We start from the raw sequence: 24,086 nt of genomic DNA, 5'->3' as shown, positions 1-24,086 counted from the left end.
GAGCTGAAAGGAAAGAGCTGTCAATGCAGAATTCTATATCTAATGGGAATATCTTTGAGAAACGAAAGTTAAGTAGATAACCTCCCCTACCTTCCCCCCCTTTTCCCATCCTCTTTTCAAAAATTTTTTTTAAATTTTATTTTAAAAAATTTATTTTTGCTCATACATGTGGCATGTGGAATGTTAGTTCCCCAAACAGGGGTTGAACCCACAGTCCCTGCCTTGGAAGCACACAACTTTAACCACTGGACCACCAGAAAAGCCCTCATCCTTTTTTTTTTGAACAAACACATGTTTTATTATTTCTTTGGGGAGAAACAGTACCTACTTGGAGTAGTTCACATTTATGTAATGCTTACTGTTTCAAGTACTTTCACTTGCATTGTTTCATTTTGTCCCAGGCAGCATTCTATTTCAAGTTTCTAAAGCACAGTTATGACTACAGCACTTGAAGCAGTCTCTCTAGAAAGTTCTGAATGCGAGCAAAGTGGGACAGAAGGATCATTACTTTACCCACTATTTAACATCAACTATCAAAGAGAAAGGAAGTCTAATAAGTCAAATTTTAAGAAGGATACATGAATGCATCCCAGTTACCATTGAGGGCAAACACTGAATAGTTTTTTATGACACTTACAGTATATTCTGAGTGAGACCACATTTATAAATTTAACATGAGGGCTAGTGAAGACACTTGCTTTTTCTTGAAATGACTTATTCACTCTTAGCAGAAGAGGGTGGGTCTTAATTCCTGGATAAGCCTTGAGGCCAATTCTGGGATCAGGTGTGGTGACAGGGAGATTTTTAGAAAGGGCACTGTATGTAGGGTCACTTTTTAAAATCCAGGAGAGTAATGCTGTCTTTATTTTTCCTCAAGGAAATGAATAAGTGGAACATGTGAAAGAGAAATTGTACTGTTGAGATGTTCTCTTTCCTTCAGGGAATCTTCTTCACTTCTCTCTCCTTTGTAAGATGATTAATGGCTTGATTTTATTTAAACTGTGGGAAACAAATGAAACCATTAAGTGTTTATATTTAAACCAAATACATTAATAGAGGTAGTGAAACCTTCTGTAGGCCACATGGCCTGCCCCAGCCCATAAATGCTCCTTCTGACTTTCCAACACAACTGCCAAACACTGCCTCCACACATTCTTTTTAAAACTTCTTTTCCATTCCAAATCCACTTGGTACTTTCATTATGGTCTTGTTAAAATTGCAAGATGTCCACTGGGACTTACAAGATAGATTTTCTCTTTATTGAGGAGGAGCAAAAGAGGAAGTATATGAAAGCATTTCTATTTGTTATTCCTTCAGGGAGTCATATTAAAGAAAAATAGTGACAATTCTATAGGAAGAATATCTTTTAATTTGACATTGTTTTAATGGTGAGCATTTGAGGTCAGTGTGTTTGCCTCCCCTTGATTTTAGCACCTTGTACAACATCCTGGATAGGACTACTGGGACAGATAATATTATTTTATTTACATGTGGAACAAATAAGGGGATGTATCTACAAGATATATGTTGATTATAGGCTTGATGTAAGTGCAGACATGCACTTACAATATTTGTTCTTGGAATTAGGTCTGTTTTACCCAATTTTGTACCCATAGCCCAGTTTCCTGTAGACAAGACTTACTGTGAGAATCTAATAACTCCGTTCCTATCTTCTCATAAATAGATACAAGATATTATGAAGGTCTGAGAACTTTTCCTGTGTTCCTATATGTAGATACCTGCTTAAATGTAGTTAAAAACTTCTTAAAGGTGACAAACCCAATCACCAGTATAACCTATCCTAGAATCCTTCCCTATATAAATATCCATGTTAAGAGGTATAAAGCCTAGCAAGGAATGGTCTTGGGGATGGAGTGGTAGGCCCTGAACTCTAGTACCCAGAGGCAGGTACACAAAAATTTTGTGGGTTTACACTTTAAAATTATTTTTCCCTTTTAGATCTTGAATTTGCCTGAACTGATCAATGATTCCAAGTATAGAACTAACCACCATCGGGTAAAGAATAGAAAAGAACTTATTAAAATATTATCAACACGGTAAGCTTGGCTCTACTCTGTACATTTAAGAATTAATATGTTATTAGCATTTATCTGGTATTTTTCAGTGTTCTCTTCAGCTTACTTAGATTAACTTAAAAGTATCTTTCATTTCACAGAATTGGTTAGTGGAAATATGTTTTAAAGCTATGTTTTATTTTGTCTGAAAGCATTTACATGTCTTATAAAGTACTGTATCATAACAATGATATAAATAAGAAAGTCACAATAACTTGAATTAAGTTGCTTCTTTATGGTATATGTTTGGCTTTAGTTGATCATAAATAGGAACAATAATAATTCAACATCATTTTTTACATTTACTGTTTGAAATGCTCTCTCTATATAAGCTAATTTAACCCTTATAATAATCCTGTGAGAGAAGTTCTATCATTCTTACATTACAGATAAGGAAACTGAGACAAGGGAGGTTTAGTCAAGAGTTTGTTGGCTTTTCTGAGCCTCTCCTGTGTAGTTTGTCATGATGGTGTTTTAAAAATGGCAGATCGAGATAATGGATCAGAAAGGATTAATGGTAATCAGTTAGAGTATTTGATTTCTAAATTATTTCATTCATGTCAGGTTATGCTTTTGTTAAAACCTATACCAGTGTTTCAAGTTTGCCCTAGAAAAAGTTAATAATTCATACTTTTTCCTATCAGTTTCATTTCTGTTTACATCTAAACTTCTCAATCTAAAGGAATAGAGTGTGGTTTTTGTGGATCTAAATACCCACATACACTGTTCTTCAGTGTGGAATGTTTGCTTTCATCACACCAGTAAACTAAGAACTTTTGTTCAAATACCATGTCTTGTCTTTTAAAAAAGGCCCTTGTGTTTCCATGTAGCATGGATATATCAAACCTCTTAGGCTTACAGATATATAGAACAAACTAATGATTACCAGTGAGGATGTGGGGGAGGGGCTGTATAGGAGTCAGGAACTGGGAGGTATAGCCTATTGAGTGCAAGATAGGCTACATGGATGTATTGAACAATATGGGGAATATAGCCAATACTTTGTAATAATCAACCAGGACCTACTTAAAAAAAAAGAAGGACAAACAAAGGGACTTGCCTGGCAATCCAGTGATTAAGACTTCACCTTTCCATGCGGGGAGTGCAGGTTTGATTCCTGTTCAGGGAGCTAAGATCCCAAATGCGTTGTGATCAAAAAACTAAAACATAAAATAGAAGCAATACTGTAACAAATTCAATAAAGACTTTAAAAATAGTCCACATCAAAAAATATTAAACACACAAACAAAACTTCTTAGAAAAACACTTCTAATGTTACATTTATTTCTGTTCCCTTATTTGGTAATTTCTACACGAGTCAGCATTACCTACTTGGTCTCTCCTAGATTTTAAGCACTTCTCTACACTGCCTGTATCTCCTTCTTCAATCAATGGGGCCTCTGTGTGTGGGACTGATATGCACAGAAGAGGGGAATGAGAATTGGGCTCCCTTCTTTGGTCATTAGTTAAATAAAACTCAGATTCTACTGCAAAGCCAGAGAGCCCTCAGTCATTAACCTTTCACCCAATGAGAACTGGCCATTTAGCTCTGCTTTTTGCCTCTTTGCCTCTCATGCAGTTTTTAATTCATTAATATGACTTTTTCCTTTCACACAACGGTTACCAAGTTTCAATAATAGACACTTGTGAGAACCTTATCAAAAGCTCTTTGATAGTCTAAATAAATCATATCCATGCTGTGAGAAGAGTGGACCCAAGAAAAATACAAAACCTTGACAGATGCAAGTGTCCTCTTGTTTCTGAATTTTCAGCACTTTCATAACTTCAAGAACCACAAAATTATTGGTTTCCTATGTCCTAAAACTTGTATTCTTTACTAAATTCTGTTATAGAATTCTGCTCTGTACAGACTTTTAACATCATCTGTAACAGTTTAATTTCTAATTTCTCTCTTTGGGGTGAATTAAATAACCTGACACCTTCTTCTTTCTACTCTTATATACCCAGAAGTGGGAGTTCCAGCACTTTAGATCCCATAGGTTCTTGTGTCTTTATTCAGACTTTAGGAATCAAACTTGTAAAGAACAGGCTAAAGGGTAGTCTTAAGAGAGGAAACTTGATCGAGGAGGTCCCATCATCATACAGCCTGCAGGTAAAACAGACTACTACTACAAGGCCCTTGATTGCCTGGGAGCCAGAGTCCCTGCTCTCTTTAATTGCTGTATGGATCTATTTTGGTGGTGCTTTGTGGGATGCAGTTCTTCAGTCTCTTCTCAAGTCTCATCTTCTCCATGGTGGATCAAATAGTAATGACCAGAGACGATTAGCATATTAGTCCCTTTGATAACTTTTTCATTTGTTTTTCTGAACAAATATCCGTGGGTTCATTAGTACCATTAATTACTGGGCTTTCATAAGTATGTGTCAGTTGTTCAGTCATGTCCAACTCTTTACAACTCCATGGACTGTAGCTTGCCGGGCTCCTCTGTCCATGGAATTATCCAGGTGAGAATACTGGAGTGGATTGCCATTTTTTCCTCCACGGGATCTTCCTGACCCAGGGCTTGAATTTACTGCGTTGCAGTCAGATTCTTTACCAGCTGAGCCACCAGGGAAGCCCTGGCTTTCAGAAGTCTCTGTGAACGTTAAAAGTACCTCATTTTCATGATTTTATGTTTTTATAATATTCAAAATATTAGTGGCTCTATATTAATTAGAGGATTAAATCTGGCTGTTTTGGTCTGACATTATGGCCTTCCACAATCTGACATGACCTTTCCTTTCCACCTTTTCTCAGTATAAAGAATAGTATAGAGAAGTGAGTTCAGAGAGAGAGAGAGTGGGGGCGGGGGGTGGCGGAAACATCATGCTGTAAAAGTTCCAATAGACTTTATGATAAAGGAGTTCCTTACACTTGAGAAACAAAGTATTTGACCATAAAATGAGTTAGCTTATCAACAACTTCTATTTTCTGTCTAAACTAATGATAGATCTTTTTTTTTCTGTCCAATTTTATTGAGATATAATTGATATATAATGTTGTATTAGTTTAAGGCATGCTGGTAATGGTTTGATATGTGTATATATTCTGAAATGATGACCATAATAAGTTTTAGTTAACATCTATCATATCAGAATTACAAATCTTTTTTTTTCCCTTGTGATGAGAACTTTTAAGATCTGCTCTCTTAGCAACCATCAAATACAATACAGTATTATTACCTATAGTCACCATTGTTGTTTAGTAGCTAAGTCACGTCTGACTCTTTGTGGCCTCATGGACTGTAGCCCATCAGGCTTCTCTGTCCATGGGATCTCCCTGTCAAGAATACTGAAGTGGGTTGCCATTTCCTTCCCCAGGGGATCTTCCTGATCCAGGGATAGAACCCATGTCTCCTGCATTGCAGGCAGATTCTTTACTGCTGAGTCACCAGGGAAGCCCAAAGTCACCATGCTGTATATTATATCCTCAGGAGTTATTTATCTTGTAACTGGAAGTTTGTACTTTTTGACCACCTTCACCAATTTTCCCGACTCTGATAGAGTTCAAAGTTTTCGAGCAACTCAGAGTCATTCTTCATCACATGAAGAGACTTGAGGGACTCAAGAGTTTCCGTGGAACATGCTTCTCCATTGTTCATTCTCTTACTCATCTATTTAGCCCATTTATTGACTACCTACTATATGCCAGTGACTGTTTTGAGCCCTAGGAAAATGACATTAAAAAAACCAACATAAAAATTCCTATATTCCTGGATTTTCATTAGAATAAACCTTGCAGACTTTCTATAAGACTTGTAGGGCCTCTTCCATAAAAACATTTGTTTTGATATGCCTCAGAAGTTAGGTGTTCATATTTATAAGCTTTTTGTAAATTTTGCTTCATAAAAGTATTACAACTACAGGCTGTTAATTATTAATTGTTAATTATATATTGTCCTTTTTTGAGCATGTTATAGTACACACGCTACAAGCTTTGTGTGTGTGGTTTTCCTATCATTTCTATAGAAGAGCATGTTTTTTTTGGTAACATTAGCTACATTGCCATGTGAATATGCCATGCTTTTCTTGTCTGCTATTAAATATTACATCATAAAACTTTCCCTTGATGCTCGTAGACACTTTTTTCTGCCTATATTTCTGTTTTAGAAAATCTTCAAAATATATAAAAACGTAGAGGGATTTGTTAGAGTGAATTTGCACTTTAGGCAACTTAAACTCGACTATGATGGACTCACAGTGTTTATTAAAAAAAGAAAAAAAACAAAAAACTTCTTACCCCTTTCATCTAACTTGATATCTAAAAGTGGAAACAGAAGCATTTATGCATTTTTACAAAACCTGCTCTCCTAAATACACATGAAGTTTCCCTCTTGGGTTTCAGAATCTTCCATCCAAAGCATTTTTACCAAGTTTCGATTAATTTCCTGAGTAATTTCCCAAAGTAACTTTCCTGGCTATGGCAAACATTTATTTAAATGTTTTAGAATCTGGTAATTCTCTTTGAGTTCTCTGAAATTCATAAATTCTTTAGAAAATGCCTACCAGAAATGTCAGTCACTTACCTCACTTTTCTGTTATTCTTGCTAAATTCAGTTTGATGCTACTTTCTGAGCATGGTCCGGCCCATTCAGGAAGGCAGCTGCATGTTTTTGTCATCAGCTGGGTTTTCCACAGCCAGCACACACACAATCCCCCTCAAGTGCTCTCAGGTGTTACTATTCCTCAACTGTCGCCACAAGCACTTTTTTTTTTTTAATTTAAAGGTGGAAGTCTTTCCCCTTGAGCTTGCCATTTTATCCACGGTGTTGCAGAAAGTCTGTTTACCCAGCTGCTAAGACCAAAAACGAGATGAAGCTAAAGCATGTTAAAAGTCAGTCCCCAGCTAAAACACAAAAGAAGAGATATAATGGAGACTCATCCAGGGCCTGTTACAACAAACCCCTTCTTTGCAAAGCTAAGGAGCAACAAACTCCTCATCCTGTCCCACTCACATGCAGGACCAGCATTTTTGCAATAGTTCAGACCTTGCAGGAGAGACTGAAAATCACGATGTGTATTGATGCTGAGAAGAGAAGGATTAAGATGATGTATTAGTAGCCGGGGAGAAACAGTAGAATGACATGAAAATGAAGGAAAGGAGAAATGAAGGGGAAAATAGAAATATAATTCCCTTTATTCCTCCCCCTTCCTCTCTTCATTTCTAGCGGCCACTGACTATATGCCCTTGTCCTGTAGATGCAGAGATGATAGAAGTGGTGGGCCCTCGGTCTAAGTAGGAAAACAAACAAATACAGCAATGAACTAAGTAGTGCATGTGAAGTGCCTCTGTGTACATACATGCAGGGTGCTAGGAGCTCAGAGAAGGGAAGGGAAGAAGCAGTTCCCTCAATTTGGGCAAGTTAGGGAAGGCTTCCTGTAGGCAGTGTCACCTGAAATGAGTCTTAAAGGACAAATAGAAATAGGCAGGTAAAGAAAAAAAATAATTCAAAAGAGGAAATATCAAACTAAATGTAATTTTATACAGAGAAAAAAATTAATCATAGGAGAAGAAAATAAAGTAGCTTGGAGAAAAACTGATAACAACTTTTAAATTGCGTTTTGAAAAATGCCACACATATTAAGGAAGTGTATATCAGTACAGTCCTGGTGAAGGCACTCCTAAAATGTTGGTTGTCCTAGGTTGTCATAAATAAAATGACAATGTCAGGTAAATTACCTTTTATTTTTAAAGTACTGTGGCAATTCCTTCAGTAAAATAAATCATTATTTTTGGTTTAGAATGATCTGAGTTTTAAGTCAAGTAATTGAATATCTACTTATTTTTAGACTTTTCTATATTAATATATCATGAAATTAAATGCCTTCTTTCAGAGCCTTCTAAACAGAGGTACTAAACAAATATTTGTTGAACTGAATCCAGAACTTATAAAAGAGCTTCATCTCTTTAAATTTGATGTCACGTCATTTTTAATAGACTTGTTCAGAATATTGGAGAGTTGGACCTGGAACATTTTGGGGGCTGTTGATGGAAGGCTTGTGACTTCAAAGATGCCTAAATATAATGTTAACTTTTAAAACCTGACATCTTGGCTCCATTAGGCAAATTTGGTCATTTCACTACCCTGACTAGATCTTTCATGGAGTCCCCACAGCTTTGAGGATAGTTTAAACTATTTATCTTAACATATGTAATTGCATCGCCCACTTTTGCCTAGAACCATCTTATAATTTAGCCTGGTCTTTTAATCTGCTGTGTCTTCGCATATGCTCATTGCTTTTCACTAAAATGATGAAGTTCCTTTGTCCTTTAAAATGAGCACAAATTTTGGGAGCTTTTTCTGTCATTTGTCTGTTTTAAGTGGCTCCTCCTATGTTGCTATGTGAAAGCATCTATTACACTCAACTGTCATTCATCCTCCTCCTTGACAAAACAGTAAATTTCTTAAGGCAGAGACTAGCTTTTGATTTTCAAAGATTTTTTTTTAGAGCAGCTTTGTTGCTGCTGCTGCTGCGAAATCCCTTCAGTCGTGTCCGACTCTGTGCGACCTCATTGACAGCAGCCCACGAGGCTCCCCCATCCCTGGGACTCTCCAGGCAAGAACACTGGAGTGGGTTGCCATTTCCTTCTCCAGTGTATGAAGTGGAAGGTGAAAGTGAAGTCGTTCATTCATGTCTGACTCTTTGCAACTTTGCAACCCCGTGGACTGCAGCCTACCAGGTTCCTCCATCCATGAGATTTTCCAGGCAAGAGTACTGGAGTGGGGTGCCATTGCCTTCTCCATTAGAGCAGCTTTAGGTTATAGCAAAACTGAGAGGGAGACATGAAGAGTTCCCATATACCCTCTGCTATCCTGTTTCCTGCCTTCCCCTAGCCTCTCCACTATCAACATTCCTCACCAGAATGGTACATCTGTTATAATTGATTCACCTACAATGACACATCATAAGAGACGATGTCGTTTTAAGAAATTTTATTTCTAGTGCATATTTAGGTTCCTGACACTAGGTGTTCTTTGAGTTAGTAAACATATGAATTCATAAGGGGGAGGCAAAGCCATCCAAATTTGGCAAACCGGCTAAAGGAAAAAGACCCAATGTTAGGTAAAGTAAAAAGAGGAAAGCAGTGGTAGCTAGAAATGACAACTTTTTCTAAACACATCTAGGAGGCCTGTGTTATGATCACAGAATGTCAAAAGACCTGAAAACCAGAGTCTTCCACTAACTCTGTGGACTTGAGCAAATCCTCTGATTGATCTGAGCCTCAGGTTCTCTTGTATACAGTGTGTCTAACAATACCTACATCATGCTGCTGCTGCTAAGTTGCTTCAGTCGTGTCCGACTCTGTGCGACCCCCTAGACAGCAGCCCACCAGGCTCCCCCATCCCTGGGATTCTCTAGGCAAGAACACTGGAGTGGGTTGCCATTTCCTTCTCCAATGCATGAAAGTGAAAAGAGAAAGTGAAGTCGCTCAGTCGTGCCCGACTCTTAGCGACCCCGTGGACTGCAGCCTACCAGGCTCCTCCATCCATGGGATTTTCCAGGCAAGAGTACTGGAGTGGGGTGCCATCACCTTCTCCGACCTACATCATGGTGAGAATTAAAAAACAGAACAGGCATGAAAGCTGCCAGCACGGCCCTTGGCATATGACAGTGTATTGTAGGAGAATCTCAATCCTTAAGAATCATAAAATCCTAATTTTTTGCCATCAGAGTTCTCCTATATCTCTTTTTTTATTCATAGATGCCATGTTTTGAGATTTTTCTCATCCAATTGTAATTATTATATGAATTACCTTTCACAATTTTTATTTAATAAAGTTTCTTTTAACTGCCAATCAGATTCTGCTTAGTATGATATAACTAGTGTTATTGTACTGATTTGATTTAATTTTAGCAGAAATAAAGCATGACATTCTACTTGGCCTGTATGACCCTGTTGCAGCTAAATAAATTATTTCTGTTCAACTTAAAAAAATCAAAAATAGCTCACAAGATTCAGGAATACATTTGATTTTGTACAATGATTTTAATGACAGTTTCTTTTTTCTTTTTTTCAAACCCAAAGTGGGCCTTAATAGCTCATATACTATTCCCTTTCAAGAAATACTGTTTTTCAGTGTAGGCAATGAATTTGGAACTTGTGAACATTCCACTTAAATTATTCCATGCATTTGTGGTTGTACCTTCATAAATAATGAAACACTTTAGTGTGTTTCTCAGTTGCTATGCGGTGTTAACAGCTTCTATGAAGAGCTTCAGTCAGAGGCTTTGAATTCTGAGATAAAACGTATCCATGAGTTTTCCTGTGTCATTTTTATGGTTAAGTTTTTCAAAGTTTTAACGGGTATCTCTGGCCTTCCTGAAAGCTGTTGACTTTACCTTCTGTTGAATAACATCTATTGTTCTTGTGCTTTGTTGCTCAGTCGAGTCTGACTCTTTGCCACCCCATGGGCTGTAGCCCTCCAGGCTCCTCTATCCATGGGAATCCTCCAGGCAAGAATACTGAAGTGAGTTGCCATGCCCTTCTCCAGGGGATCTTCCCAACCCAGGGATCGAACCCAGGTCTCCTGCATTGCAGGCAGATTCTTTACCGTCTGAGCCACCAGGAAAGCTCAAGTATCCTTAACTTTAATTTATAGTAAAAAAATAAAAGCACCGCATATTTTTATCTCTTGCCCTTTCCCCTACCCTTGTCTTAAATCCTCATATCAGTCCTCCCTTCTATCTGCCTTCCATGGCCCCACCTTCCTGTCCTTATCCTGCCTTTCACAATTTGGACTCTTTTACTATTAAATAATAGGTAGATATCATGTATCACCTTCCTAGGTGGGTTTTACCTTTTTACAGGAAGGCTTCATTGAACAGTGGTTTGCTTAAAGAACAGGAAGGGTTTTATCAGTGTCTGCCTATATGATATAATTTAAAAGAGCTACAAAGTGAAAAGTGAAGTTGCTCAGTCGTGTCCGACGCCTAGCAACCCCATGCACTGCAGCCTTCCAGGCTCCTCCGTCCATGGGATTTTCCAGGCAAGAGTACTGGAGTGGGGTGCCATTGCCTTCTCCGATACACACGCTACCTATCTATATATGTATAGCTGTGTGTATACCCACACATGTGTACACACACAGAGCTGAACACTACCTGAATAACAACGACATACTGGGAGGCTCTGAACACCTGAATTCACAGGTGATCAGGTGAGCTGATTGTAGAACTGATTACAGATTGCATGAAAATAAAATCCTACAGTAGCTACCAATCTCTTGAGAGCTTGGTGTTCTGGTCTCTCTTGCGGGGAGCGGGAGGCGGTCCTCTCTGCAACGTTGCATAGCCTGATATATGACTGCCTCCGTAAGCGGCTTTCTGCTGCTCAGAAAGCAGTTCAGGAGGTGGCGGTGGCTGTGGGTTCCGCTCTAGACACGCGGGAGGAGGAGAACGAGCCGCGCTGGGTGATGGACTTGCGCTGCAGTGTCCTGTTGAGGTCAGCCAGGAAGCCAGGCTGGACACTGGGGAAGGCTGGATTTGGGCAAGGTACAAGGAACCTCTATTCCATGGAATATAACTGTTCCTTATACATAGTTTGCTGGTTTCAGAAATTCTACAATTATAGATTTGAGGGACTTAAAATTTGGTTCACTCTGAAGCTTCAAACAGCACAGGAGGAGTTAAAACATGAAGTCTTATTCCTTAGAGTTAATAAAATTTCCCAGGCCTTTTCGTCAGACTAGATTTTAATATGGGAAAAGTGGAGAATTCACCAAAACCCTGGCTGCCTAAGGTGGGTGAAAAGCAGAATGAAGGCTGAGAGCAGTCGGGGACCTCAGAGATTAAGTTTCCTCACTGACACTTTTGCCAGGGCTCGGAGGCTCTGAAAGTCTCTTTTAACCCTGATTAATTCCTCCCCTTTCTAAACCTGGCAATCGTTCACTCTCCCATGTCTACATGTTTTTAATATAACGTAGAGAAACTTATTGTTTTCTCCCACGGAAACTTTTATGTTGGTCTAATATTCTCTTTCCCATGTGATCCCACTTTAAAATCTCTTCTGCCAGCCTTTTCCCCACTCCCTGACTTCTATTAGTATCTTATGAGGCTGAATTTTATGTGATTTATATATATCCTCAACCTACATATTTAGTTTATTGCAGCCTCCCCCCAAACCTTGCATAATGCTTCAAATTGTATCATTGAAGGTTTATCTGGCATGCACTGCAGAGGGCTGATTTGGATAAATGGATCTGACGTTTGCTGAGGGTCACATTTGTTTTCTTATGCATTCCATGGCAGCTCTGCCATTATCAGCTAATAGATGGTCCCTTGTAAAATGTCTATATTTTATGTGGTACATTTTCTGAATGTTGGTTATTTGGAAATAGATTTAAGTGGCTATGTGTTGTTACTATAAAATCAGCCTGGAGGGAGAAAGAATGAAAGAAACCCAGTCCTGGAATGCATCCTTTTGGCTTACAGAATGCAAAAGGACCCACTGCAACTCCAAACAAGCTCCTTGTGACCAGGGCTCTTTCCACCCAGTTAAGAGAATTCTTTGTGATTGAGAATCAAATGATGTCTTTAAGTGAGTCAGGGTGGAATGGAATGTCATCCCACTCCTACTTAACTCCTCCTTTTTTCCAGGAGAGCTATAAACCATTCCACACTGCCTTTTAGTAGAAAGAATTAGGTGGTAGGGGTGGGATATTTATATGTATGTGCGGGGCGGGGGGTGGGGTGGATGATGGTGGAGGGAGGGTGTCCAGTAAACTCTCTTTCCCTGGATAAGACATTTAATACCCTCATCTCTCCATTGGAACTTAATGTATATTTTTAGATTTATAGAATGTTAGAGTCCTAAACACTTGGAGAGCTGGATAGAACTTGGGATATCATAGAACTTAACCCCTTCCTATGTATAAGAACTTGGAATTTAACGGCATCATAACCAGAAACCCCTTGAAATCTGGTGGGAGATTCCACAAAGCTTGAAAGGCTTTCCTTTTAGAAGGATGTAGGCACAGCTCTCCAGACTTTGTTGGCTGACCTTCTTTTGCTCTTGACTTTTGAATTGGATAGAGAATCTGGAGTTTGACTCAGTCTCCTGACACTCAGACTCCCAGACTCATTCCTGCCCTGCCCAATTTCCTGCCTGCCTTTGGCTCAGACTGAGTTCTGGTCTGCAATAACTTTGCCCCCTACTTGGGTCCTATGCTTATCTCTTCTTAGCTTGAGCTTTGCAGCATAGGCCTTCTTTGGTCCTTTGATCTTACACCAACTGATGTTTCTAGGAAGAGCTGACTCCACCTCTTTCACAGTGCTGACAGCTGACATGCCTGCTGAGCTCTGATTTCCACCAGCTGTCCAGCATCCTGGAACATTCCCTAGTGACCAGCTGCTCCTCGCCGTCTTCACCTGGACAATCCACAGTAGTTTTGGCAAGCTGCTCACTGCTTCCAAAGCCAGACTAGACCTACCTTAGTTCTAGTTTAATATGTTTTTCCCAATATCACACAGCTCACAGGTGGGGCTCAAATTGGAATATCTTGATTATCAATGCCTTTTCCATAGTACTCACAGGGCAATCGTTTCTCTTTTTTTATAACTAGGAATTTTGTGTTTAGAATAATCTTGGCTAGGAAAAGAAACTCAGTGAACATTCTACACTACCCCCCCCCCACCAGGCATGCATATACACATACACAAAAAAACTTTTAATCTTTCAGTTTATATAAATTTGCGTTTTTCTTAATGATTTTTCTTCCCTCTATTGTGAATTGTTTTTCTTTTCTCATTTGCTAACTTTGGAAAAGGAAAAATCCAGACATTGGAATGTCTGAGTTTATTTAAGTCTCAGTACTCTGTTCAATTTAATGAAGGGAAACAAAAAAAGGAAAATCAGAATGCTGGCCTGGATCTTTGTGGCTCTGGGATTGGCCCTTTTTGGTGGTCACAGATAATATACTGTATTTGGAAAATAAGAGTAATTGGTGGTTCCAAGCTATTTTTAAACACATTAAAATATAGAAATATGTTCTAAAATATAGACATTTAGAACTATTAAAAACAGAAATTGTGAGAAACATAATCATTTTGTAATAATTTAAAATACATTTTCTAAAATAGAAAAATAAAAAGATTTATTTAGTATATTTCATGAGGTGAAAATAGTAGACATAGGTCACATTGCACAACCTGCTAACAGAGCATATATTCGTTTTAGTGTCTATCTATGCAGCATTTATAAACACTGATTACAGACTAGGTTACAAAGAAGACATTATTAATAGTAAACTTCAAGAAAGTTAGTTCAAAAACTAACCATAATGAAATATTCTAAAAATTATTACCAAATTTCAATAAGTAAAACAGCATGTAAGCAAAAAAATTTAACATGGGATGAAAATTTTAAAATCATATTTAACTATTATGGTAGAGCAAACGATCCTAAAATTTGCTGTTTTAAAATGTATCTGAAAACTTTTTCTATGGAGTTAGATAGAAAATACTTTAGGCTCTGTGGACTTTGTAGTCTGTATCATAGTTACTTTACTATTGCAGTGAGATGGCAACCATAGAGAATACTTTAATGAATGAATGTGACTATATTCCAAAAAAACTTTATCTATGGACATTGAAAATTGAATTTCATACATTTTTCATCCATTATGAGACATTATTCTTTTGATTTCTTTCAATCATTTTAAATGTATCCATTTTTTATTGAGAACAAAGAATTTACTGTCAACAATTTTCCTCCATATCATATAGCAGCATTAGCTATAGTCAACATGTTACATATTACATCCCGAGTATTTATTTATTTTATAGCTGGAAGTTTATACCTTTTGAATACCTTCTTCCAGTTTCCCTTCCTTTTACTCTTTGCTTCTGTTTGCCACAAGTCTGGTCTCTTTTTCTGAGTTTTTTTTTTTTTTAAGTACTACATCCAAGTGAGATCATACAGTATTTGTCTTTCTCTGTCCAACTTATTTCACTTAGCATAAGACTTGCTCACTTTTTATGTCTGAATAATATTCCATCGTCTGTATTTACCACAATTTCTTTATCCATTTATCTATTTGTGGACAGTTTGTTTCCATGCATTGGCTATAGCAGATAATGCTGCTGTGCACATTGGGCTGTAAATATCTTCTCAAGTTAGTGTGTTCATCTCCTTTGGATGAATCCCCAGATATGGAATTGCTGGATTATGTGACAGACCATTCAGATATGACCTAAATCAAATCCCTTATGATTATACAGTGGAAGTGAGAAATAGATTTAAGGGCCTAGATCTGATTGATAGAGTGCCTGATGAACTATGGAATGAGGTTCGTGACATAGTACAGGAGACAGGGATCAAGACCATCCCCATGGAAATGAAATGCAAAAAAGCAAAATGGCTGTCTGGGGAGGCCTTACAAATAGCTGTGAAAAGAAGAGAAGTGAAAAGCAAAGGAGAAAAGGAAAGATATAAGCATCTGAATGCAGAGTTCCAAAGAATAGCAAGAAGAGATAAGAAAGCCTTCTTCAGCTATCAATGCAAAGAAATAGAGTAAGACAACAGAATGGGAAAGACTAGAGATCTCTTCAAGAAAATGAGAGATACCAAGGGAACATTTCATGCAAAGATGGGCTCAATAAAGGACACAAATGGTATGGACCTAACAGAAGCAGAAGATATTAAGAAGAGATGGCAAGACTACACAGAAGAACTGTAGAAAAAAGATCTTCACGACCAAGATAATCATGATGGTGTGATCACTCATCTAGAGCCAGACATCCTGGAATGTGAAGTCAAGTGGGCCTTAGAAAGCATCACTACAAACAAAGCTAGTGGAGGTGATGGAATTCCAGTTGAGCTATTTCAAATCCTGAAAGATGATTGTGTGAAAGTGCTGCACTCAATATGCCAGCAAATGTGGAAAACTCAGCAGTGGCCACAGGACTGGGAAAGGTCAGTTTTCATTCCAATCCCAAAGAAAGGCAATGCCAAAGAATGCTCAAACTACTGCACAATTGCACTCATCTCACATGCTAGTAAAGTAATGCTCAAAATTCTCCAAGCCAGGCTTCAGCAATACGTGAACTGTGAACTTCCTGATGTTCAAGCTGGTTTTAGAAAAGGCAGAGGAACAAGAGATCAAATTGCCAACATCTGCTGGATCATGGAAAAAGCAAGAGAGTTCCAGAAAAACATCTATTTCTGCTTTATTGACTATGCCAAAGCCTTTGATTGTGTGGATCACAATAAACTGTGGAAAATTCTTCAAGAGATGGGAATCCCAGACCACCTGACCTGCCTCTTGAGAAATCTGTATGCAGGTCAGGAAACAACAGTTAGAACTGGACATGGAACAACAGACTTGTTCCAAATAGGAAAAGGAGTACGTCAAGGCTGTATATTGTCATCCTGCTTATTTAACTTATATGCAGAGTACATCATGAGAAACGGTGGACTGAAAGAAAGACAAGCTGGAATCAAGATTGCCGGGAGAAATATCAATAACCTCAGATATGCAGATGACACCACTCTTATGGCAGAAAGTGAAGAGGAACTAAAGAGCCTCTTGATGAAAGTGAAAGAGGAGAGTGAAAATGTTGGCTTAAAGCTCAACTTTCAGAAAATGAAGATCATGGCATCTGGTCCCATCACTTCGTGGGAAATAGATGGGGAAACAGCAGAAACAGTGTCAGACTTTATTTTTGGGGGCTCCAAAATCACTGCAGATGGTGACTGCAGCCATGAAATTAAAAGACGCTTACTCCTTGGAAGAAAAGTTATGACCAACCTAGATAGCATATTCAAAAGCAGAGACATTACTTTGCCAACTAAGGTCCGTCTAGTCAAGGCTATGGTTTTTCCAGTAGTCATGTATGGATGTGAGAGTTGGACTTGAAGAAGGCTGAGTGCCGAAGAATTGATGCTTTTGAACTGTGGTGTTGGAGAAGACTCTCGAGAGTCCCTTGACCTGCAAGGAGATCCAACCAGTCCATTCTGAAGGAGATCAGCCCTGGGATTTCTTTGGAGGGAATGATGCTAAAGCTGAACTCCAGTACTTTGGCCACCTCATGTGAAGAGTTGACTCATTGGAAAAGACTCTGATGCTGGGAGGGATTGGGGGGCAGGAGGAGAAGGGGACGTCAGAGGATGAGATGGCTGGATGGCATCACGGACTCGATGGACGTGAGTCTGAGTGAACTCCGGGAGTTGGTGATGGACAGGGAGACCTGGTGTGCTGCGATTCATGGGGTCGCAAAGAGTCGGACACGACTGAGTGACTGAACTGAACTGAATTGTGATAGTTCTATTTTTAACCTTTTGAGGATCCTCCATAGCATTTTCCATAGTGCTTACCAATTTACAAGCCCACCAACAGTCCAAAAGAATTCTCTTTTCTTCACAGCTATGACAGCATTTGTCATTTTTTTCTTTTTGATGATGCAATTCTAACAAGCATAAGTTGATGTCTTATTGTGGCTTTAATTTTCATTTTCTTGGTTACTAGTGATGTTAAGTATCTTTTCATGTGCCTTTTGGCCATCTGTATGAATTCTTTAGAGACATATCTATTCAGGCTCTTTGCCTATTTTTTAAAATTGGGTTATTTGGATTTTGGTATTTAATGAATTATTTATATATTTTGAATATTAACCCATTTTCATGTATATAGTTTGCAAATTTTTTTTTCCCATTCCACAGGTTGTCTTTTCACTTTGTTGATGGTTTCTTTCATTGTGCAGAAGCAGTTCGATACAGTCCCACTTGTTTATTTCAATATTGTTTCTGGTAGTTTAGGTGTCATATCCAAAAAAACCATTGCCAGCACCAATGTCAAGGAGCTTTATTTCTCTGTGTTTTCATCTTGAACTTTCATGGTTTCAGATCTTACATTTAAGTCTTTAATTCATTTAAACTAGTATTTGTGAGTGGTGTAAGATACAGGCACACTTTCGTTCCTCTACATGTGAATATCCAGTTACATTTATTTAAAACTCTGTCTCTTTCTCATTGAGTATTCTTAGCTCACCTTTGAAGTATTAATTGACCATATATACTTGGGTGTATTTCTGGGCTCTCCTTTCTATTCCACTGGTCTATTTGTCTGTTTTTAGTGCCAATACCAAATTGTTTTGATGACTACAGCTTTATAGCATTGCTTGAAATCAAGAAGTGTGATACCTCCTGTTTTGATCTTTCTCAGGATTTCTTTGGCTACTCAGAGTCTTTTGTGGTTTCATATAAATTTCAGAAGTGTTTTTCTACTTCTGTAACAAAATGTCATTGGGATGTTGATAGAATTTGAGTTGAATTTATAGATGGCTTTTGATGGTATTGACATTTTAACCATATTAATTCTTCTAATCCATGAACATGAAATACTTTTTTATTTGTGTTTTTATTATTTTCTTTCATCAGTACCTTGTAATTTTCATAGTGGAGATCTTTCTCCTCTTCATGCCAATTTATTCCTAAATATTTTGTTGTTTTTGATTCTATTCTAAGTGAGATTAATTTCCTTATTTCTATTCTCCTTCATTTATTTCTGTTCTAATCTTTATTGTTTTCTTTCTTCTTTAACTTTGGGCTCAGTTTGTCCTTCTTTTCCTAGTTTCATAATGTATTCATTTTTAGCTCAAGGGCTGTACAAGAAGAGGTGGACTAAATGTGCTCAGTTGGTCATAGTTTTCAAGCCCTTGTTTTGAAACATCAGTGATTTATTATTATTATTATTATTATGGCAATTCTGAGGGTTGACTGGGTGGTTCTGCTGGACTTGGAGGAGCCCATTTATGTGGTTGTTTTCAGTTAGATGGTTATCTGGGCTAGAAAGACTAGGATGGCCTCACTCATGTGACTGATTGGGGTTGGCTGCTGGCTGCAAGGAGTGACTTGGATCTCTTCCTTATCTTTTTTACCTGTCAAGCTAGAGAGGCTTTCTTTCCTACATGGTGATCTTTAAACACTAGTTAAAAGGACAAAAGCAGAAGCAACAAGGCCTTTTGAGGTGTTGGCTCTAGAACTTGTACAGTGTCTCTTCCATCAGGTATAATTATTCAAAATGAGTCATGAGGCCAGTTCACATTCAAGCTGAAGACAAATAATTTATTAATGTGTATTATGAATCTCTTTGGAGAAATGTAGCAAGCAGTGATTTCCAAATTTAAGTGGCCAGAAAAAGTTTCTTTCACCTTCTTACTCCACTAATCCCAATTCCTATTAACACATCCAGTGAACCTAGTGTACCTTGGAATACAGCTTGGGAAATCAGATAATCTAATCTAATTTAGAGAAATAGGTACTAAAGTGGTATCAGATATAATTCTATGTTGAAAGAATACACACTGCATTACACTACCCTACAATTAAGTAGAGCTTATCTTGGGTATTAAAGTTAGAAAATCTAGGACTTGAACTTGTGTAGGAGTTCTAAATTTTACTGTTGTATGAGTGGAAATTATGTATTTCTTGGACTGGATGGCTTATTTTAATACTGGAACAAAAGTTCATTACCTAAGACAGATTGGAAAAGCTGTGGAGCCTTTCCAGATTTTATCCGGGGTTTGGTAAATACTAAATTTAGAGAATGAGTTGGAAATTGGGAGAGAAAATAAAGTTGGTTTCTGAATATGTACTACTAACTATAGGTAGTTTACTAAAAGGATTTATGAAGAAAGTATTAAAAATAATACTGCATATTATATTAAATTAATAATTTTTAAATTAATTTATTTTAATTGGAGGTTAATTACTTTATAATATCGTGGTGATTTTTGCCATACACTGACATAAATCAGCCATGGGTGTACATATGTTCCCCATCCCAAACCCCCCTCCCACCTTCCTCCCCATCCCATCCCTCTGCGCTGTCCCAGTGAATCAGCTTTGAGTGCCCTGTTTCAGGCATCGAACTTGGACTGGTCATCTATTTCACATATGGTAATATACATGTTTCAATGCCATCGTGTCAAATCATCCCAGCCTCACCTTCTCCCACAGAGTCCAAAAGTCTGTTCTTTATATCTGTGTCTCTTTTGCTGTCTTGCGTATAGGGTTGTCGTTACCATCTTTCTAAATTCCATATATATGCATTAATATACTGTATTGATGTTTTTCTTTCTGACTTACTTTACTCTGTATAATAGGCTCCAGTTTCATCCTCCTCATTAGATCTTATTCTTTTTAGTAGCTGAGTAATAGTTCATTGTGTATATGTACCACAGCTTTCTTATCCATTTGTCTGCTAATGGACATCTAGGTTGCTTCCATGTCCTGGCTATTGTAAACAGTGCTGCGATGAACATTGGGGTACACATGTCTCTTTCAATTCTGGTTTCCTCGGTGTGTATGCCCAGCAGTGGGATTGCTGAGTCATATGGCAGTTCTATTTCCAGTTTTTTAAGGAATCTCCACACTGTTCTCCATAGTGGCTGTCCTAGTTTGCATTCCCATTCAACAATGTAAGAGGGTACCCACACCCTCTCTAGCATTTATTGTTTGTAGACTTTTTGATAGCAGCCATTCTGACTGGTATGAGATGGTACCTCATTGTGGTTTTGATTTGCATTTCTCTGATAATGAGTGAAGTTGAGCATCTTTTCATATCTTTGTTAGCCATCTGTATGTCTTCTTTGGAGAAATGTCTGTTTAGTTCTTTGGCCCATGTTTGAATTGGGTCATTTATTTTTCTGGTATTGAGCTGCATGAGCTGCTTGTATATTTTTGAGATTAATTCTTTGTCAGTTGCTTCATTTCCTATTATTTTCTCCCATTCTGAAGACTGTCTTTTCACCTTGCTTATAGTTTCCTTTGTTGTGCAAAAGCTTTTAAGTTTAATTAGGTCCCATTTGTTTATTTTTGCTTTTATTTCCATTATGCTGGGAGGTGGGTCATAGAGGATCTTGCTCTGGTTTATGTCAGAGAGTGTTTTGCCTATGTTTTTCTCTAGGAGTTTTATAGTTTCTGGTCTTACATTTAGATCTTTAATCCATTTTGAGTTTATCTTTGTGAATGGTGTTAGAAAGTGTTCTAGTTTCATTCTTTTACAGGTGGTTGACCAGTTTTCCCAGCACCACTTGTTAAAGGGATTGTCTTTTCTCTGTTATATATTTTTGCCTCCTTTGCCAAAGATAAGGTTTCCATAGGTGTGTGGATTTATCTCTGGGCTTTCTATTTTGTTCCATTGATCTATATTTCTGTTATATTAGGGGAATAATATTTTTAAGGAAAATTACAACTAGCAGAGTTAACCATGTGATGAAAAACAAAGTCAATGTATAGAAAATAGTACTTTCCTATTTAATCCAAAGATGTAATGAAGGAGAGATTCCTTACATGGTCAATAGCAGCAACATCAAATACAAAACACCTGGAAAAAAATAGTAATGAGATATATGAGATTTACCTGAAAAAAAAAATTCTTGCCTAGGAAGACTAAATATTGTAAATTTGTCAATTTTCCCCATTACTAATAGTTGAACAAAATTCCAAATACCATTTTAAGAGGGTTAGTTTTGGAATTTAATACAGTCTAAAATTTATGTTGAGAATAAGTTTACTAGATAGATTATTAAAAAGTTACTGGAGAGGACAATCACTAATATATATTAGAACAACTCTAAGTGTTAAAACACTATAAATAAATTGAAAAAAAAAGTAGGGAAACTGTTTCCAATAATAACTGCAGATAATGGTAGTTATTTTACAAGGAATATAGACAGATCAGTAAAAAAACCTACAGTAGTTTAACTTGAAGAAATAATTCATAAAAGCTGAAATCCTCATGTGAAATTAATATATAAAAAGTATTTGGCCCTATTCCAGTACTCCTGCCTGGAAAATCCCATGGATGGAGGAGCCTGGTAGGCTACAGTCCATGGGGTTGCAAAGAGTCAGACACAGCTGAGCAACTTCGCTTTCACTTTTCACTTTCATGCATTGGAGAAGGAAATGGCAACCCACTCCAGTGTTCTTGCCTGGAGAATCCCAGGGACAGGGGAGCCTGGTGGGCTGCCATCTATGGGGTTGCACAGAGTTGGACACAACTGATGTAACTTAGCAGCAGCAGCAGCAGCAGTAATTAAATCTATACAAAGTGGTTAAGGCTTCACCTTCCAATTCAGGGAGTACAGGTTCAATCCCTGGTCAGGGAGCTAAGATCCCACATGTCTTGTGGTCAAAACACTAAAACATAAAACAAGCAATATTGTAACAAACTGACCTAGCTGGTAGACTTACCAGTGATTTTATTATAAGCTTTAAGTCATTAAGGACCAAGAACAGCACAGACCTGTAGAGGTCAAATTAAATGTAAGAAGTTTATGCTATTTAATGAAATTCTTCCTGTCAATTAGTTTCTGTTCTTAATTTAATTTTGTGTGATATCAAAATTAAAGGTATTTCTGATATGTTTTTAGCTTTTGTGTTATTGTAGATAAATTAATAAATTTTTATAATGTCTTATACATTTTACTTTTTTCAGTTGTAGGTTTCTCCTTTATACATTCTTTGAAAAAGTTGTATATTTTCCTTGCTTTTACTTATGGAGATGGAAAGTATAAACTTGGTAAGCAGGAAAAGGACCATGTATTTTGTTTGTGTGCTACAAAACTTTTCATTTTTCAGTGGGAAAGAGAATGTTTTGATAAAGCACAGTCTACCAATGACTTCTGCCATAAGTAGCAGAATTTACTAACAATTTATGCATGCCTTTTGAAGTTGTTTACTGTATTGTTCAAGAAAACTTACATACTTATTTTAATTGTAACCATATAAAGCATCTTAAAGAAACATGTACATACAAGAGCTGTGCATTTGAGAAATGTCAATAATATGATAATTGGTGTGGGGAGAGAGCAAATTAGCCAAGATGGTGTGTTTAGGTTCTCTTGCCCCACATTTGGTAAATAATGACTATGTAACAGCTGAGATCATTTATAGCAGTGCACATGCGTATCATGAGGTTTATGTAACAGCTGAGATCACTTATAACACTGTGCATGTGCTACACAAGGTACTTCCTTGGTCATGGGTCGTGTGCAGTATGCCTGTCTGAGTTCCATCCATAAAACGGCAGGAATTACTGCTGCCTCAGGGCAGTGTCCACTGGGTCAGCCATGAGAGGAGAGAATGTAGCGTGAATATTGCTATGGCTGCTGCTTCAGCCTGGAGAGAACACCGCTATGGTTGCTGTGTCGGCCAGGAGAGAAGCTGTGTGTGGTTATGTTGTGCTATGTCACGTCTGCTGCTACAGCTGCTGTGCCAGCCTGAGAGAATAAATGTGTCTGCATTTCCTATGGCTCCTCGCATCTTCTTCTGGCCTCTTAGCTCACACCTTGCCTACCCTGCGTTCAGCGAACAGTGTGGACAGTGTCAACAGCAATACAGCTGGTGCTGTGAACAGGATGAAGAGCAGTACAATTGGTTACCTCATTTTTCTCATGCAATAGTAGCAGTTGAACGTGACATTTGATGATCAAAATACTATTTTCCAGTGTAATAAGACTGCTAAAAAGATTGCATTTAGGATACCTCCTTAAGTAGCCTTTGTTGTTCCCATTTTTCAAAGTGTTTCTAAGTCTAAATTGTTCATTCTCTAAGATAGCAGCACCCTAGCATTACTGATTTATCAACGGCACTTTTTATCACCTCCTGAAAACACTCTTCATATTAGAAGACTATGAGTATGATATCCAAATTTAGTAACAAAAGCCTTACAAATAGCTGTGAAAAGAAGAGAAGTGGAAAGCAAAGGAGAAAAGGAAAGATATATCCATTTGAATGCAGAGTTCCAAAGAATAGCAAGGAGAGATAAGAAAGCCTTCCTCAGTGATCAATACAAAGAAACAGAGGAAAACAACATAATGGGAAAGACTAGAGATCTCTTCAAGAAAATTAGAGATACCAAGGGAACATTTCACACATTTCTAGCTGTCAATAACTTCCTGTGAGTATATCAAAAAAGAAAATAAATTAAAGAATTTCCTTTTCAAAAAAATTCTTGAGAATGAGCCAGATTTATAATTTGGCACTGGGAAGTCTATGGGTGAGTG

General features: G+C 37.7%; 1 protein-coding gene across 1 annotated transcript in view; it reads left to right on the top strand.

Annotated features, from left to right (window-relative positions):
- The window catches only part of SUGCT (succinyl-CoA:glutarate-CoA transferase), a 776,171-nt gene that overhangs the window by 284,352 nt on the left and 467,733 nt on the right, over positions 1-24,086 (top strand). Inside the window, exon 11 of the mRNA XM_040259493.1 lies at positions 1,960-2,057. Coding sequence (XP_040115427.1) covers positions 1,960-2,057 — 98 coding nt within the window. The remainder of the gene's footprint in view (positions 1-1,959; positions 2,058-24,086) is intronic.

Source organism: Oryx dammah, unplaced genomic scaffold (genome assembly GCF_014754425.2).
Source record: "Oryx dammah isolate SB20612 unplaced genomic scaffold, SCBI_Odam_1.1 HiC_scaffold_18, whole genome shotgun sequence".
Taxonomy (NCBI): domain Eukaryota; kingdom Metazoa; phylum Chordata; class Mammalia; order Artiodactyla; family Bovidae; genus Oryx; species Oryx dammah.
The sequence above is the reverse complement of the archived record's forward strand: the minus strand, read 5'-3'. Positions and strand labels throughout refer to the sequence as shown.